Below are 19,081 nucleotides of genomic sequence, written 5' to 3'. Positions count from 1 at the left end.
TTTCAGATCGATTCAGGCTTCATATGCAATTTCAGGTTTAAGTATAGGGCCATTTTTTTTTTTTTTTTTTTTTTGCGGGTTTCTGTCAGTCTTCCGCCGCGTTTTCGTGAGGCTCCGGTCTTATTGCTGTTCTGGTGAGACAATTAGACCGTTACAGACTGGTCGAAAGCAGTCCTGCCCCAGAAGCTAGCCTAGGCCAGACCGGTCTGAGGACAGCCGTATGCTCGTCAGCAACAGCTAGGAAGAACGCCAGCTGCTTTAAAGTTTCTGGTTTATTTTTTCTGTTTATTGTGTTAATTGCAAATCTTAATGCTTCAGGGGAATTTCTCACCCTTTGTCCCCAATTCCTGACATTCTGATTCCTTGGCACAAGGACATCTTATTCTTTTCATCTTTTCTTCTAACAAACTCTTGAATGTTTTTTTTTTTTTTTTATGCTATAGGTATTTTTTTTTTTTTTTTGTATTCGTTCACTGCTTTTAAAATTTTTCACATCTTCCTGTGTTCGTAGCTGTAACCAGTACGATAACTTGAGCACTATGTATGAGTCAATATATCTTTTTGCTATTATGTTTACCATCTCATGCTTGGGCTTCAGCGACAACGTTCCCCAGAGTACTGGGACTTGTTCTCAATGGTAAATAAAAAAAATATATAAATAAATATTAATGGGAAAGTTAGTAAATACAATTCTTTCTCATCCCAAAATGGTTATCACGGACCACCATTTTGCGATTTCACTGTCAGTAGTATAAAATAATGTGGCCTTAACTGGGGTAAAATACGAGAGTTGTTGCGACCATGGGAGGTTAGTAACAGGATTAGAATTGAAATTTTCCTCCTTTATTGGGCAAAGTCAGCTGTAAGCTAGACGTTTCCATACATGCATGTCTTGAAGCTGATCTCTGCCAATGTGCATAGGAGGAATGGTGGAGTAAGAGGCAAAATACAGGTATACAAAATGGAAAAATAGTTGCCGAAACAGAAATTGATGAAATATTTAAATACTTTGCTGAAACTTAGGTACTATAACCCATTCGCTGCCTTGGACGCACTTTGGTACCTTATTCCGGCTAAATCCACACAACCTAATTCAACCGAGCTAACTTCTAGCAGTCCGAAAGGTTATTGGAGACAATTTTTAACCCTTTTGGCTACTAGAATTTCCCTCGGGTGCCACAGTTCGTCTGGTGGCAGCTGAGAAAAAAAAATGCGTCTGTCGAAGGCGACAGGGTTATGGCGGCTTCCAAGGACTTTTTCCTTACTACCTTATATCTGTACACGACACGTTAATATTTTCATGTATGCTAATTAGCTATGCAGTCAACAGGGATAATAAAAAGATGTACTGTAATTAGCACAGAATAGAAAATTAACAGGTAGCCTAGTCTGCAAAATAAATGGTTAAGGGGGACGTGCTAGAAAGCCCAATACAGTATAAGCTGACGAGACAACGAGCCGTGATGACTGCATTATCTTCGGCTGAATCAGTTTAATCCCTTGCAACAGCCCCCCTCCCCCCCTTTTTTTTCATCTAAATCATTCAAGGAAACTAGAAACAACGACTGGTAATGAAAAAGAATATTTCCATATGGCCGATCGAAGACATTAATTAGTGTATCCATTTATGAATTTGGAGAACCATCAAACGCGACAAGCAAGAAAATCGGAATATATGCAGGAAAATCTCAGCCAGGGAAGGACATACTATAGTTCATCTACCTTAACTTGGCGGAGATGTTCGTCCTGTTGCGGCTTATTTTACTTAAATGAATGAATGAAAAAGGTAAAGTCGACCGCCCTAAAGGCCGGAACGTGGAGATCAGAGTGAGCTTAAAGATAACCCCTCACTGAAAAGACCATATTCAAATATTTTGCATCATTTATCATTACAAAGAATCTTATGGTGTATGAATTCAGTATATTATGCATATGACCAAACAAGTGGAAGTCACTAACTACGCTACAAGCAACAGCTACAAAATTAGGCGAAAATTTTCCGAAGTCTTTAATTTCACATTGTTAATAAATACCTTGAAAGATGTTTATTAGAGAGAAAAAAAAACATGTAACAAAGTAATTTTGAAATTGAATTTACTGTTTTACTATGCAACAACATATTACTTAACTATTAGTAACTGATTGTGAAAGTTTAACAATTTAAATTTTGAATTGCTAAAACAAATCTACTTTAAGAAATCGTTGAAAAAATTACCAAAATTGTCTTGAAATTACTGCATCCACATTTCACTAAGACAGATAATGATTATTTTGCCCAGAAGGTTTTTCAGGTGTTCCCTCTTCCCCGTTATCACTATGGACTTTCGACCTGATCATTGATACGCTGTGCATCCTCTCCATACCACTTACCGAGACTAGCATATATATTTTTGTGTCTCTTGTTACTCATTAACATTTAAGATGGAGAGATGGCAATGCTGGGACACGTTATAAAGTGGACAGCATATAGTCGTCGGCTCGAGAGGCATCAGCATACCTCTTCCTTAGGGATTTACTTTACACACCACACTGTATTATTATTATTATTATTTTTTAATGCAAGGGAGAAGGAAGCAAAGGCCAGAAGGCCGCAATATTGTTCCTTTCAAGAAAAAAAAAAATAACAGAGCCAAATTCAAGATCCGTTCATTTCGAGATGCCTGGACACACTTTTATCTACTGAGGTCGACACAGATCGCACTAATAACACAAGAGATAGTAATAACGTGGCATATACACAAATAAACCGGTAATGAAGAGGTGAGCGGGAGCCCTCTTAACGTCCTTCAGTGCGATTTTGTTTTGCTTTATTCTTGCTACCTTAAAGACGATTTTATTCAGCAAGGGGAAACTTTTGGAACCGAAGGGGTTAAACGCTGCCTCCATTAACCCTCTCACTAGAAAAGGTCTTCCCTAAAATGTACCAAATTGTCTGTTTAGGTAGCCAGAATAAAATATAAATTACGTCATCGAAGTGAAGGGGTTAGGCGAGGAGAATACAGCCCAAGAGCACACAAACGAACCTGGAGGCGTATTCCAGGTGGCCTAGGAGACTTCGTAGCATCCCCTCCTTAGCGACTTATTTTGGATATTACACATTGAACATTCTTTTGGATACTATTGATACTGTGTTAACGTCGACGGAGTTTGCATCACTCATGTACATGACGAAACTGAAGTATGATGCATAGAATAAATCGCAAAGGAAGAGGCACTGCCAAATCTCCAGAGCCACTAGAATTCAGGGGTTCTCAACCAGGGGGGTAATTAAAGTGTCTCAGGGGGGGAATTGAGGCCATAGAATGGCAAGCTCAAACTGTTGTTATATTCATCTTTTTATTGCCTCTGAACACAAAACATAATGTGCATCAGTTAGGACCATTTTTTTTTCTCCAGTCTATTATTTTTATAATAATTAAGGAATAGTGTGAGAAATAACGGAAGAGAAAATTTTCTCTCAGGTCCGTTTCAGTTGTTTCTGTGAGAAAATATGTGGGTACGTGCGGTCCGAGGTGGAGGAGGAGGCTTGTCTTCTTTCATGTCTAATTCCTGTGTGTTTGTCCTATCTGCTTGTTTTGTTTGCCTAAGTTGGGGAAACGGCGAGGGAACTACCAAAATCTCTTAAATCATGGGGAATTTCATCTCGACTAAAAAAAATGCAATTATTTTTACGTATTTTATAAACTGAAACCCTAAGAGAGAGAGAGAGAGAGAGAGAGAGAGAGAGAGAAAGAGTCGTCATATTCCTGTACCGTCAGGTTTTCGTTTTGGACGTGTACAAACTATAGGCGCGGCGCGCGTCTCTGAGGTTGTTGTTATCGTGTCCTGGCAACCTACTATTCAAAAGTGCGTCTGATTTCGTGTATGAGACGCATGTGAGTCGTGTATATAATGTTCGTGTATAATAATATTCATGTATAATATATTCGTGCATAGTAATATGATTCGTGTATAATAAGATAAGAAATCAGACGCACGTTTGAATGTCAGGTTGTCAGGATATGATAATGACAACCTGAGTCGTTCGCCGCGGCTAGTGACGCTCTTGGCCCTCAGGCCTTGGTAGATTCTGTCATCTCACTCTCAGTTCAAGTCCGCCTTACAAAATAATCCATGTAAATATATATGTACTACAAAATAATCCATGTAAATATACAGTATGTACTACAAAATAATCCATGTAAATATATACAGTATGCACTAATACGGAAATATTAAAGCAGATTTTCATTATTTTATGCGTATTATTCAGGTAAGCACCTTATGAGTAAGACAGTCTTGGAAAGGGGGGAATGACATTCTGCCATATGGTGGAAGGGGTGAATGGGGCAAAAAAGGTTGAGAATCACTGCACTAGATTATGACTTACATAGGATATCCAACAGTCCCTTCACTGCGAGGATGCCATCTTTATCTAATTTCTGCTGCTTCCAGATGATTTTCTTCAGCTATAGGGAGACCTCTCGTAGCAAAGGGTTTATTGAATGTTGCTAACCCCATCACTGCTTGACGTCTCTCCTAAGCTAAATAAAATGCTATATAAAAGCGCCTGGTGTTGGTACGAATACAATTAAAGAGGGGTCAGGGGGCGAAGGCACTGCAGATAATATTATCGTGTAGTATTTGCTGGGTTATGGAATTATAAAGTTCTGAAATATACAGGGGTGGACAGCTTTCGGAAATAGGGAATGCATTAGCTACGTCGTCTACATTTTCTTTCATAATATATATTTTTTCTGTTTTCTTTCTTTTGACTAACGTTGTTCATAACTCTCTCTCTCTCTCTCTCTCTCTCTCTCTCTCTCAGTAGGACTAACTTTCACTGCAGGACTACCAGAACATATTTAGATTCAGGACACACCAACCTTTACCAGTCCCACAACATACCAGATTTTTAGTGCGTTTCAGCTCTCATATTCCACACCAGGACACAAGTTCCACCATACACTAAACCTCATACAATACACCATTTGAAATGCATCTCAGCTCCACAATATGGCAATCCTTACATAAGGCACTTAACTCCTTCAAAACTTTCAGCCTCAGAGGCCCTTATGGGGAGACGTCTGTTGATGTAGAGAGGTTAGTCGATGAGATTCAGCTTCACGACACACAATCTCAAACAAACTTCAACCGCACGACATAGTCAATTCCAGGAGCGCAGCTTTCAAACACATTTGGATCCTAGAGCAGAATCATCTCCAGAACACACTTATTTCTACCCCACAACATAACAAATCACGCTCAAGCACACCAACTTCCAGGACACACCAACTTACACACATCTCAGCTTAGGACACATTCAATCCCAAATCACATCATCTCAAACACATCTCAGTCCCAGGACACTTTACTTTCCACGACACACCATCTCAAACATACAACTAGTTGGTGCGCTATTAAAAATGTACGGTTTCTTTTTGGACAGACCTCGTATCAGCTCCACAACATTATCAGCCTTAACGTAACATAAACTCGCACACACCTCAACCCCAAGACACCTTAAATTTTTGGACACACCATTTCAAACACATCTCAGTCCCACAACATACCAACCCTAACATAACACATGAAGTTAAGGACACAATCAATTTCCGGGATACACCAACTCACACACATCTCATCCTCAGCACACATTCAACCCAGAAGTCCACCAATCAAGCACAGAGATCCGGGTAATTGGCAGATACACCATCGGGGCACTGGCTGGCTGCAGGTCCCTCGATGTAGAGTGGATAGTCCAGCACATTCCCTGAGGGCCCATAGTTGCACACGTAGGTCCTACTCTCAGGGTAGTACACGCCATCCAACGCAACCTCATAATGCACTATTCCGCACCCAATTTCCTTCGACTCAGCCCACACCAGCTGCCGAAAATGATGGATGGTACTCAGTCACATGACGCATTTGAATGGTAAAATTGCGTTGTTTCCAGACGATTTTATCTTAGAGAAGGCCTCTGTTAATGAAATGGGTTAGTGAAGGCTGTATGTAGCTCGTCCTGCTGGAAGTCTCTCAAAATTAAATGCAATCGTCTGGAGACTGACGAGGATACGAGCCCTTTTCACTAACTACTGTACCCTTAAATTTCATTTGTAGTTATATATATATATATATTATGTACTGAGCTTCAGTTGAGTTTAAGTTGATAATTTTGTATGGCCCGCAAATGATGTTAAAAATATCCTAATGGCCCTTAATAGAAGAAAGGTTCCCCAGCCCTGACCTATACAATGCCTACACTTATGCTCAGCAGGTCTATTTATTTACCTTGTACTATTCCAGGTAAAGCTACTGTCTATAGTCGGTACTAGTTTCAGTTGCTGAGAAATGTATACACGTATTATAATCATTATCGGTACATTGATTACTAATGTTACCGTTGTAGTAACGGTGTAATCAATATCATCAACGTCAACATCACCATCACTAACTGATGAAAAAAGGTCATTCACTGTGCATGCGGGTCACGCTGTGTGTGTGTGTGTGTGTGTGTGTGTGTGTGTGTGTGTGTGTGTGTGTTTTTTACCTGTGTGTAGTGGCCAATCTTGACTGAACTGCCTAAGTCTTTGAAGGCCTTAACGAAACCACCGGGAAGATCCTCCACCTCGGCAAACCACTCGTCAACACTACGCTTCCAGTTCTGCAGGAACAATGAGGAAATGAGTACTGTACGAGTATGTGCATGTAAATAAGGTAAATGTGTAGTTTCTTCCTGTGCTTTTAAGGAAAACATGAAACTACATGCCCAATCCTGCAATATGTAAGTCGATTTTATTGAAAATCATGTGCTCACTTCTTTCTATTTCTGATCGTTTTTATTTCTGGGATTCCCCCAAGAATCACTGGGGGGTCACGCTCCCCAGATATCGCATTACGGTTGAAAGTCTATTGTACAACAACATACACTAAGATATCAAAGCCATATCTGCCCTGCTTTCACTATTTCTGAGAATTTTTAAGTTGGTCGGGATCTGACCCCCCTAAAAATCATGGTTAGAGAACTGTATATAGTGGAAGACTTTCGTAGTAACCAGACGAACTCACCGGGCGAGTTTCATTCAAAGCTTTCTCCTATTTCTGACCATTTTTATTTCTGGGAGGTAGTTGACCCCCCCAAGAATCATTAGGGAGGAGTCATGCTTTCTCTCTCTCTCTCTCTCTCTCTCTCTCTCACACACACACACACACACACACACACACACACACTATGTGATTCCTTATTTATCACGCATAACTGGTACTGCGCCTTGTGCAGGATAATGAAATTGCACGATAATGAATGCACAGAACCTATGGGATTTATCCAAATTGGACCTGGGCCCCTCACTTGTAAACCAAAATTTTCCCTTTTACAACAATTTAGACCCATTAAATGCATATGCACAGTTATGGTAAGTATCAGAAACACATACAGACAATGACAGCTTAATAGAAAATGATGAAAAGGGCACATTAAGGAAGAAACACGTATCATATAGAGACCTGAGATGGGCTTCAGGTAAGAGATTCTGAGGCTAGGGGGTTGAGAGTTAATGGTCACCGCCACCTGGTTTTAACTGATTGAGTAGGGCCTCGTCTTTTTATTCCTCAAAACCATTAGGAACGACAGATTTTGCACTATCATTGTCGGCAGAAACCAGCCCAGGTGCACGATTTTTTTTTTTTTTTTTTTTTTTAGCTAATAATGCACAATAATGGAGGAAGTGCAGATTTTCATCTAGAAGTGATAACGAAAACCACTATAACCAAGTGCACCCAGACTTTCTCCTCTAATTCAGCTTTAGACGATTCCGGTGCTGTTCCTTCATCACTTCTCCCCTCTGACTTCCGCCTGACTGACATTAAAATTTCTTCCATTGATGTACTTTCTGCCCTCACTGGCCTCAATACTAACACGGTATATGGGTCTGATGGCGTCCCTCCTGTTATAATCACGAACTGTGCTTATACCATGCGTTGGTAATTCTTTCGCCTTTGTCTGCCGACTTGTACCTTTCCTTCTTGCTGGAAGTTTGCTCTCAGCCTGTTCCAAAGAAGGGTGACCATTCCCAGTCCTCAAAATCTCACCCATTTGCTTCAACAAGTTTTTGAATCTATTGGTAAAAAAAAAAAAATAAAGTACCTTTTCTATCAGTGCCTTCTTCCTGATCACCAGTATGGGTTCCACCAGGAACACTCCACTGACGATCTTTTCACCTTTCAGACTCCTGGTCATCCTCCTTTCGGGACTTTGGCGAAAGCTTTGCAAGTGCATCTCTAAGGCTTTCGATCGAGTATGGCATATATCTTTAATTTCCAAATTGCCTTCTTACGACTTCTATCCTTCTATCTGTGCCTTTAACTCTAGCTTCCTTTCTGGTCGTTCTACAGCTGCTACTGTAGACAGCCACCGTTCTTCTAGAGATATCAATAGTGGGGTTCCTCAGAGCTCTGTCTTATCAAATCTCTTCCTTCTATTCATGAATGACCTTCTGAGCTGTACATATAATCCTGTCCACTTATATGCTGATAACTTCACCCTTCACCTTTCCATTCGCTTCACACAGTGTCCAGCTCAGCAGTTACTTAACAAACAGGGGACTATGGCACCCCTAATGTCTGACTTGGTTCATAATCCTGATTGGGGTAAAACTAATCTTGTTGTTTTTCATAATCACCATCATCATCATCCGGACCCCCTTTCCTACCCTAGGGCAGAGTGAGGAGTTGCAACGTCTAGACAGCCCAAGTTTGCCTAATCCAATGGGCCACGCTTCCATTTATTCATCATTCAAGCTCCCAGAATCCTGGCTCTATCTGATACGCCAAAAACATTCACCACGCTCTGTAGCTTTACATAAACATATCCGATAGAGTCAATCTGGACGCTGTCACTTTAAAAAGGGGTGCCAAATCCCTGATTATGCACTTCTTCTCACAACATTCATCTAGCCAGCTCGATCTCTTGTCAGTCCCCTAGCCTCACCAACTTCCATACCTCTCTTCCTCACACACTCATCCACCTTATCCCTCCATCTTCTCCTTGGCCTACCTCGCCTCCTCCCTCCTTCAAATTCGCTCAGATATACCTTTTTCACCACTCTGTTGTTATCCATTCTCTCCACATGACACCATCTCAGTACACTCTCTTCGATTCTGGTGTCCACACACTTCCTCATTCCACGTCTTTCACGAATCACATTATTTCGTATCATCCACTCCCTGTACTCCACATACATTCCTCAGCAGTCCCCTCTCCACTGCTCTCACTCGTGACTTTTCATTTTCATGCCACACCATAGTCTCACATCCATATGTTAAAGTTGGCACTAACACTCCTTCATGTAAGCCTCGCACAGCTGCAGCACTCAAACCTCTGTTTCTTATCAAGGCCTTCATAGCACCAACTACTTTCCTTCCTTGTGTCACTCTATTTTCCACTTCTTTTGCACATTTTACTCTCTTTTTTATCATTGTACCCAGGTATTTGAACTCTCTCACCAACTCCAGTCCCTCTCTATTCACTGTAACATCACACTGGGAGTCTCAATAACCTTCTCTCTCAATAACCATCACTTTGCTCTTTTCTACGTTTACTTTCAAGGCACGACGCTAACCTTGAAACGAGACATACTGTGAGAAAAAATGGTAATTAACAACAGTTTAGTGTTTAGAACGCCCCAGTCGGAATGAGGGCCCTGCATAGGTTGATCCCTAAGAGGTAGGTGGCTGCAGGTTTTTCGATAATACTCGTATAGTACCATCATGGGGAATTGTCTGGTTGTCTCCCCTTAACCCCATCAGTCAGATGACGTATTTTAAATCCCAATCTTGCTAAACCCAGATGATTCTTCTCAGTTCAAAAAGAATCTCTAGTGATGAGGTTAGTTAATTAAAAAAAAATAAAATAAAATGTCTCTCCTTAGTTTAGTGAAATCGCCTGGCTAGCAAAAACATATTGCGAAGAATACATCACTGTGGTTAACGAGTTAAATGTTCTGAACTACTGTATGGTAGCCATGCCTCGGGCTCCTACACCTGTGAAGGAGGTAAAATGGGACTGAGTGTTACCTACTGGATCAGGATCCGATCCCCAGTAGTAGTGGATGTTCTGTCCAACGTAGTAGTTTCTACTGCATATCTTCCTGTCTTTAATGTCGTCGTGGTTATTAGGACACTGGCTGGCCCACGCCTGTACAGGGGAAGGCGGGGATTAAGAGGGTGCAAGTGGGAGGTGATGGAAAGAAAAAGGGGGAGGTTGGAGTACAGGATGCAGGTGGTGGGGGAAGATGCAATCGTCACAAACACCTGCAATCATCATAAACACCTCTAGTTATTTCACCTGCCATTTTCCAATGCAGTCACTCCTCACGTCCTTTATTCCACATGTACATCATTCTACACCTGCAGGGGCGGATCCAGAAAATTGGGAACGGCGGGGGGGGGGGAGGGGGGGCGGACGCCATTCCTGGGATCAACGAGCGGGAAGGAGGGGGGTGGGGGGAGAGGCGCATTTGCCAGCAATACAAAACAAACAATATTTATCCTTAGCCCCCCTAAGGCAAAGGGGTATTACTAAACTAGAGGTAATGTTAAGGCAACGCGAACTAAAAGAGTTTCTGGTGAAATAAGTGAGCAACACAACATAAATAATTATGCAAGAAAATACAGTAAATTATAATGGAGGTGAGACTGTTGTGGAGTGGATATGGAAGTTGTGTAGATTGGCTTGGGAAGAGGGAAGGGTTTCAAAGGACTGGAAATCAGGTTTAACTGTTCCTTTGAACAAAGGAAAAGGGGAGAGAGAAGTGTGTGGTAACTATAGGGGTATTTGCCTTCTTGGTGTGATTGGAAAAATATATGGTAGAATACTTATTGCTTGGGTTAGACATATAACAAAGGAGCTAGCTGGAGATGAACAAGGGGGATTTAGGAATGGAAAAGGGTGTGTAGATCAGATATTTGTTCTAAGATGTTTAGTGGAGAAGTATCTAGAGAAGGTAAAGAAAGTGTATGCTGCCTTCATGGGCTTGGAAAAAACATATGACAGAGTAGATAAGCAAGGTATGTGGAAGGTTTTAAGAATATATGGAGTGGATGGGAAATTGTTGAGTGCTGTGAAGAGTATGTACGAGGGAGTTAGGGCTACGGTGTGAGTGGATGGTGAGCTGAGTGAGTTCTTCGATCTACATGTGGGGCTGAAACAGGAATGTGTGATGTCTCCATGGCTGATTAATGTATTCATGGATAGGGTTGTAAAGGAGGTGCAAGGTAGGGCAATGGATGTAGGGGTGGCTCTAATGAATGAGGGTGAGGTGTGGAAGATTCCGGTGTTGCTGTTTGTTGATGATACAGTATTGTTAAGTGAAGATGAATGGGGGTTCCAAGGTTTGGTGAATGAATCTGGGACAGTGTGTAAGAAGACGAATCCGAAAGTTAATGTAAACAAGAGTGAAGTTCATGGTGTTAGTGAGGAATGAAGTCACAGAATGCACAGTGAGACTGGATGGTGAGGATATGGAGAATGTTGAGTGCATTCAAGTACTTGGGTAATGTGATGAGTAAGGATGGAAGTTTTGGGGATGAAGTCCTTGAATGGGTATAGCAGGGAAGGAAGGCTGTTGGTTTGCTGATAGTGGTGATGTGAAATAGTGAGGCGAGTATGGAAGTCAAGAAGTCACTGCATGATAGTATTGTGATCCCTACCCTGACGTATGGAACCGAGGCGTGGACCTTGCTAGAGGTGAACAAGTCAAGAGTGAGAGCAGTGGAAATGAGTTGCCTGAGAGGAGCATGTGGAGTGAAATGGAGGGACAGGTTGACGAATGAAGAAGTGAAAGAACGTTGTGGGGTGTATGTGGATGTGATTGAGATAATTTGGAGAAATACACTGAGGTGGTTTGGATATGTGGGGAGAATGGAGAATGAAAGACTGACTAAGAGGGTGTATGTAGGTGAAGAGGAAGGAGGGAGAGGGAGGGGGAGACCGAGGATGAGGTGGACGGATGGAGCTGAGAGGTATATGAGGGAGGGGGGAGTGAGCTGGGGGGAGGGCAGTTACATAGTGGGTGACAGAGCGACTTGGAGACGTTCTGTCTGCGGCCACCCTTTGCGGGATTAGGGCGTCGGGCTATAGATATATAGATAATGGCAACACCTCCCGCCTCCCCCTCTCCCGCCAGACGCTGGTCACGTGACAGGCCAGCTCGCTCCAAAAGGTAGTTAGGATACTTCACATTTTACTGTACAATATTCACTGAAAACATCCCCCAGCAAAACAAACATCTGATAGTATAAACACAAACTAAGATGATGTGAAGCGATTTATAACAATATAAACACTTTCCAAGGGTAAAATGGGTCATAGAACTTTTTTCCTTGCCGCTTTAGCGGTTCCGGCCTGAGCGAAATTTTGGTCCTGGGCGTGGAATCAAAACTTATTGGAAACTTACGGTGCGCGAGGGGGTTAAATTCTAATCATCAGCGTATGAGTCCAATTAATGTTCATTAACTTTAACTAGGTAGAGATTTTCGAACTATGGCAGCTTATTTTCCATAGTTCAATGGCAAAACAACATAGTGATTTGTATGCTTTTGACTGCTATCTTTGGGATCAGTATCACAGTCTAATATTACATCTTAGAAATATAGGTAACGAAATCGTTATTTTTTTTCGCCTGGTTGAAGTAAACAGAGTTAACTTTCCGAACCTTGTGGCACTTTGCTTGTTCTATTCATCCACTCCGACTCGTTAATATCAACTCTTTATGAGCTAAGTTTCACGAGAATGCCTTTTATGCAGAACCCTATCAAATGCTCTGTGGGGAGAGAGAGAGAGAGAGAGAGAGAGGATCGAGTGTCTTTTATAATTATAGGATCAAGGACAAGTATGGTATCAGTGGGTGAAACAGGTTGCATACTAAAGGATATAAGTCCTAGCACATTGGTGTTAAAACCTGTAGGTGGATTAGTATATACACACGATAAAAAAAAAAAAAAAAGTATCAGTGCACATTTGCCCCGAAACAATTTGACGCTACGGACGATGGACTCTGGAAATGTTTGATTATCGTCCCCCATGTTGTCAAACATGCTTACATACATATGTCATAGATGGGTTTCATATGACAATTTATGGTTCATATTGTTACTGAAGTCATATTCAGATAAGAGTTAATTTGTTTTCCAGGGACTACACAAGATATACTGATCATTTCAGATATCATCGTACCCCTCCTGCGCAATACTTTTTTGATCGTGTGTACATATGCTCACTCTGATACACATCACACATGTATTATTATATATATATATATATATATATATATATATATATATATATATATATATATATATATATGTAATTTTCTAAGCGTTCACAAGAACTGATGACCAAGCGGGATATTTAAATACCCAAGGCTCTAATGCTACTAAACCTTAAGTAAAGTGCGTCAAAGTGAGTTTATGTCCATAATAAACCACCAGATGATGCTGACCAGTAAGGACAGGGTTTCACACGTGCACGCGAGCGCAAATGCACACACACACACACACACACACACACACACACACACTCTCACGCACGCGCGCGCGCTCGTCGGATTGAGCCGGTGAAAGTTTATATCCAAGGGGTGGTTGGGGTTTATTGCTCACGTACTGCCACTCAGGGATGAGTGAGGCTGGTCACTCTCACCTTAAATGTCAGGACCAACTTGCGTAGCCCCGGGCTCCTACGCTCCTCATGGGGCAACGTAGGATTGGATGATGAAGGAATGATGAAATATATATATATATATATATATATATATATATATATATATATATATATATATATATATATATATCATGGCATCGCGCTGGCCTCTTATGCTTGTCAGATTTGGCTGAAGATGTCTGACAAGTTATAAATGTAGAAATGAAAGTTACATTACCACAGTGATGGCCAGAGGAAAACTAGTGCAGCGCTGATTAGAGTGTGATTTACTTAGGATCAAATAAATTGCAACAAATATTGACGGATGCAACAACATGCAGCATAATTATTTTCAGAGAGAGAGAGAGAGAGAGAGAGAGAGGGGATGTAAGGTGTAAGACAAGTCTCCGGAGACTCCAAAGGACAAAGTTTGAGTTTCTCCTCTACCAGGCTCAGAATCACCACTGTGTGCTTTCTTTAACTGCTCTAAGCACAGTTTTAGTAACAAATTTTCTAAACAGTACTGTACAACAAACATCATCTACTTAAATGTCAGAGTTTATTCCAGACACCAAAAAATAGCCCACAGATCACACTACTGCTCTAAATGTAGTCCAAACCTCCCCCAAGAAAATTCTTTAAATATTATATTGGATAATAAGTACGGATAATTACGAACATAATGTTATATGTGTTAAAATATGCCTGGAAATACATTCATTTTCATTTAAAATAAATATTAATGCAAAATAGAAGTCCGTCAAGGTGAGATAGCGGGCTGAAAGTGAAACACTTCCGTTAACTTTAGCACGTTTACACTAAATTGATTTTTAAAAATAATAGTTAAATGAAACGCAAAATTTTTACCGGATTTCCGATACTCAGAGTATAAACCCATTATGGTCATAAAAGCGATAATACTTTGCAATTAAAAGTGCCGATTCGGTATATTAATGTCCACCGATTCGGTATTTCGTCGCACCCTAGCCAAACATTAGAGGGGCGCCTCCTCTCACCAAATCAGCACTGCCATCATCACAAGCACTTGCAATCAGTTCACCTGCACCACTTTCGACAGTTAGTCATTCTGCAACTAGCAATCATTCACTATACGCTTATACCATTCTGCACCTATAGCCACCTTCAATCCACACCTGCCCTCTCCACATAAACAAACTTATTTTGTACCTGCAGTCATCACAAGTACTTGTAATCATCCCCATTCACTATCTTCTCCCTCCTCAGTCCACATCAACAAGTATCTATTCTACTGTATATCTGCAGTCATCGCAAGTCACCTGCAGTTTTCTTACCTGGGTTATTCCACACCAGCAGCAAGAGCTAACACCTGTGATTGGTGTAATAACCTGCAGTCCCCACAAGCACCTGTAATTCTCAAACACCTGCCGGTCTCACATACACCTATAATTCTCAAAAGCTCCTGTAATTCTCTCACCTGTGCGACTTCTGCCAGGTCGTCATTCCACACCAGTTCCCTCATGTTGGCAGCGGATGGCTGTGGGCCTGGCGACCCACGTGTCTCATCACCGCGTGCCACCTGTTACAAATGTTATCCCTTAAATTTAGTACTAGTTTTATTTTCTCTGTTTACCATGAAGAATAGAAAATGAATATCACTCAATTTTGTCTAGGGGGAACCCTTATATTTCATTCTTTTTCCCTCCTTACGATTTCTTTCAGCTTAGGACAGACCTCTGGTGGTGAAAGGGCTAATGAAAGTTATATCTAACTCCTCCAGTTCAAAAAGTCTCTCCTGAACTGACTGAAATAGTCTCTAGATAGCAAGAATATGATGAAAACGCCAGTCGACTGAAGGGATTTTCGGAATTACACCCAATTCACAATGAAAATAATGTGATCATAAGTAAACTTAAGAAATTCTAACACTTTCTCTTCAGTAAGCATCCGTCGCCAATGTTTTTTACGCACTCAGTAAATAAGATATGGGAGATTCTCAAGCTTCTACCTCCGCCTTTTACTACGTCTGAAGTTGAAATGCACTAAGCGAACCTACATCTTAACCAGGGGCGGATTCAGAGTGCATGGGGCCCCTGGCTAAACTTCAGGTGGGGGCCCTTTTATCAAACAGTTGGTGAGCGAAGCGAGTCTCGATTATTTTATTCAGATCGAAAAAAACTTACAAAGAATAAACCAAAAAAGAAATAAAACATGACAAATTTGACCACACATCCGAAAGGCCATTTTGTGTCTATGACCTTGACTTTTGACCTGAGATTCACCAAAGTAAAATCACCTCTTCCTTGGATAATATCAAAGCCTCCCACAATATTTCACTCAATTCCATCAAGTACTTTTTGAGTCATATTGGTAACAAACAATCTTACAAAGAAAAAAACAAAAACAAAGAAATAAAACATCTGACAAATTTGACAGCACATATCCGAAAGGCCTTGCTTAATACTACAAAATTTCGTTGGCCCCACGTCTCTATCATTATTAGAAAGGAAATTATGGCCAAAAATGTTTTGACCTTTTCGTTTCTGTGACCCTGACCTTTGACCCGATCTTTACAAAAATCAAATCATCTCTTCCTTGGACAATATCAAAGCCTACCGCAAAATTTCATTGAAATCCGTGAAGTATTTTTGAGTACGAAATTGTGGGGTATGACCTTTTCGCGTCCACGACCTTGACCTTTGACCCGATCTTCATCAAAATCTAATCATTTGTTCAGTAGGCCATGTCCAGTCTATATGCAGAATTTCGTAAGAATCGGCCCACGCGTTTCTGAGTAATTTTGTTCACAGACAGACAAACATACAAACAAACCAACACGGGTGAAAACATAACCCCTCCAACTTCGTTGGCGGAGGTAATTAGGTTTACTTAGCCTATTAAAATGAACCTAACAATACCAAACAAGGTACTACCGGGATATGCTTTTACAATTATCTTTCCGTATTTCATAGCTCGAAGAACACGATAAAAATTGATGGGAAAAATCGTCAGGCATTAGGCCTACTTGATAATTATCTTTAGTAAAAATAAACTAAGTAAATAGAACACAAAACCTAAACCGGAACTTCCTATCGATAGCACCATAGTGAGGAATAGTGATAGAGTAATTTTCTCTTTTCTCTGTACAGTAACATGCTGCACAGCTGCTAAGTGGCAGGTCGGCTTGCAGAAGCATTGCACCTTTGTTCGACTTTCCGATGTGCGTTTAGTAGAGTTCACAATAATACTTGAGGTACTCCATTTTATAAAATAAGTAATGAAAATATCAAACAGAGAAACTTACGTCTAAATGTTGCTATTTTGGTCGCCTAGGACGGTCTTGGATTCCCTCTACTACACACGAGTACCGGAGTGTCATGTCAACAAAGACTTCAGCATTTGAGTAGGAATAAAATTATACTTTATAAATAATAATATTCTGATTCTCTCTTCTAGGTCTCACAGATACTATAGTAATTATTATGTACTAAACATAATATAACTCAATAAAAAAGGAGAAATTATCCTGAATATCTATATAAAATATCTGCATAAAATACGAAGTCATGAAAGAAAACCACTGCCCAAACGTAATTGAACCGGTAACTATTTTATTTTTATGCACTGGTCCAATTAAGTTGTATGTGGGCCTATTGTTATTTTTATTACTTTATATAATGAAAACCTAAATATATTGTTAATGTAGCCGTGGGGGAATACCTGAGGGAAGGTTTGTTATGGGGGATTGGGAAGGGGCCCCCCTGGAGGGCCCTCAATCATGCATTCCCCTTAGGTGACCTTTTGTATCAGATTTTCTGTTGACAAACTGTAGGAATTGGGGGCCCCCCAAATACTAGGGGCCCCTGGCTGCAGCCCAGTCAGCCCCCCCCTTAATCCGCCACTGATCTTAACCTAACCTAACCTAACCTAATTTTAACGTAGATGCGATAACGGACGAAGCTAGAAGCTAGAACCCCCACATACCTTATTTATTAAATAATAAAAAGTGAATTTACGACGGATGTGTACAGAGTAGAAATTGCTTTAAAATGCATAAAAGAAATGATGAACATATTGATTTCAGTCTCCGTTAGTTGGATGGAATTCCGAAATAATATAAATCTTTAGGCACTCGAGTCACATTTCTTCTTTTTAGTACGGTGATCCTTATTTCTTTTTTTTTTTAAAGGTATATTCTTATACTGCCAAACGATTGTATTTAGCTCAGGAACTGATATATTAAGCCTTTATTAACACGTACAGTGAGAGAGACCTTTTCCTATGTTGCACAAAATCGCCTGTAGAAAGCAAGAATAAATAAGCTACTAGTGAAAAATATGGCATGGATTCTGTCTGTCTATTGACAGACAACATAATTCCGGATGAAGTGGCCACAGGCGAAGCGCCACCGTGTTGCCTGTTGTCCGCTATCAGTCTGCCTTCTCTTCAACTCACTTATATCCTCACTCATATTATACCTCTCCACCATATGCTTCCAGTTCGGGCTGCTTCACATTTTCTCTGCAATATTATCGCCAATGACAGGAAATGAACACCTTAACAAATTACTCTGATGACGCATATTTATATTAAAGTCTTGCTATTTACAGGCAGCTTTGTTCAGCCTGGGAGGTACTTTTGGAACTATATGACTTAATATAATAGCCCTTGTCATTGCCAGAGGTCTCTCCTATGTTGAATTAAATCTTGTGGTGGTGGCAGGAATAAAAGGAGTAAACACATCATTGATATGAGTTAAACAAGACTTCAGAATACATATTGCATATCTTAATCCTTTCAGAGCCATTTTCTTTTTAATTGAATTGCTATTGCCCGATAATTTTATTCAGTCTTAAGGAGACCTGTCGTGATGAAGGAGTTAACGTCTGGATATTAGTAAAGCAATATAACAGGTGCTAGATAGATAAGAGATACAGCTAGTCAGCTTAATCTGTACAACTGTTAAACTGCATCACAGATTGTTGTAAGTCCCCCACTATGAAAAGTCTTCCATAAGCTGAAGGCAATTATAGAATCAAATGATAAAAGACAATCGTAGTGAAAGAGTTAAGCAAACCTAGGCAGGTATCGTTGGGTCAGACTTAACACAACAAGGCCATGCCAAGGCCGTCTCTACATAGAGACGGCCTTGGCCATACTGGGGTTGGGAGTTCAAAATTTTGACAGAAAACTTGGAGTTTAAAAAATGACAGCCCAAGTTTTGGAGTCAATGAAGAGCTAATGGGATTAATAAATCAAATGATCATTATTCCATTTGTAAGCTACTCTTTACAATTCTTTGTAGTCCTTACCCCCCCCCCCTACTCCAAGTATTCCCTCCTTTTAAGATAGTGTGTCATATCTTTCTCAATTTTCAGTCCCCCCTCTTCCAAGTACCGGGTCTTTTTTTTTCTCCATCCTCTCTTC

General features: G+C 40.6%; 1 protein-coding gene across 1 annotated transcript; it reads right to left on the bottom strand.

Annotated features, from left to right (window-relative positions):
- Positions 1–5,657: 5,657 nt before the first annotated feature.
- LOC145413723 (scoloptoxin SSD976-like) lies at positions 5,658–15,233 on the bottom strand. Its single transcript, XM_080283380.1, has 4 exons — positions 15,132–15,233; positions 10,058–10,174; positions 6,530–6,643; positions 5,658–5,867 (listed from the first exon to the last, which is right to left on the bottom strand). The coding sequence occupies exons 1-4, from the start codon at positions 15,174–15,176 to the stop codon at positions 5,658–5,660; spliced, it is 486 nt and encodes a 161-aa protein (XP_080139506.1). The 5' UTR covers positions 15,177–15,233.
- Between the last annotated feature and the right edge of the window lie 3,848 nt (positions 15,234–19,081).

Source organism: Coenobita brevimanus, chromosome 97 (assembly GCF_032717465.1).
Source record: "Coenobita brevimanus isolate Jiangsu-jjx chromosome 97, ASM3271746v2, whole genome shotgun sequence".
NCBI lineage: Eukaryota > Metazoa > Arthropoda > Malacostraca > Decapoda > Coenobitidae > Coenobita > Coenobita brevimanus.
Note: the sequence above shows the minus strand (reverse complement) of the source record. Positions and strands in the feature narration are given on the sequence as shown.

Coding starts and splice junctions, on each gene's coding strand:
- LOC145413723 (XM_080283380.1), bottom strand. CDS start 15,176: ATGAGGGAACTGGTGTGGAATGACGACCTGGCAGAAGTCGCACAG. Junction 10,175..15,131: donor ACCTGGCAGAAGTCGCACAG/GTGAGAGAATTA, acceptor TCCCCTGTACAG/GCGTGGGCCAGCCAGTGTCC. Junction 5,868..6,529: donor AGATTGGCCACTACACACAG/GTAAAAAACACA, acceptor CATTTTCGGCAG/CTGGTGTGGGCTGAGTCGAA.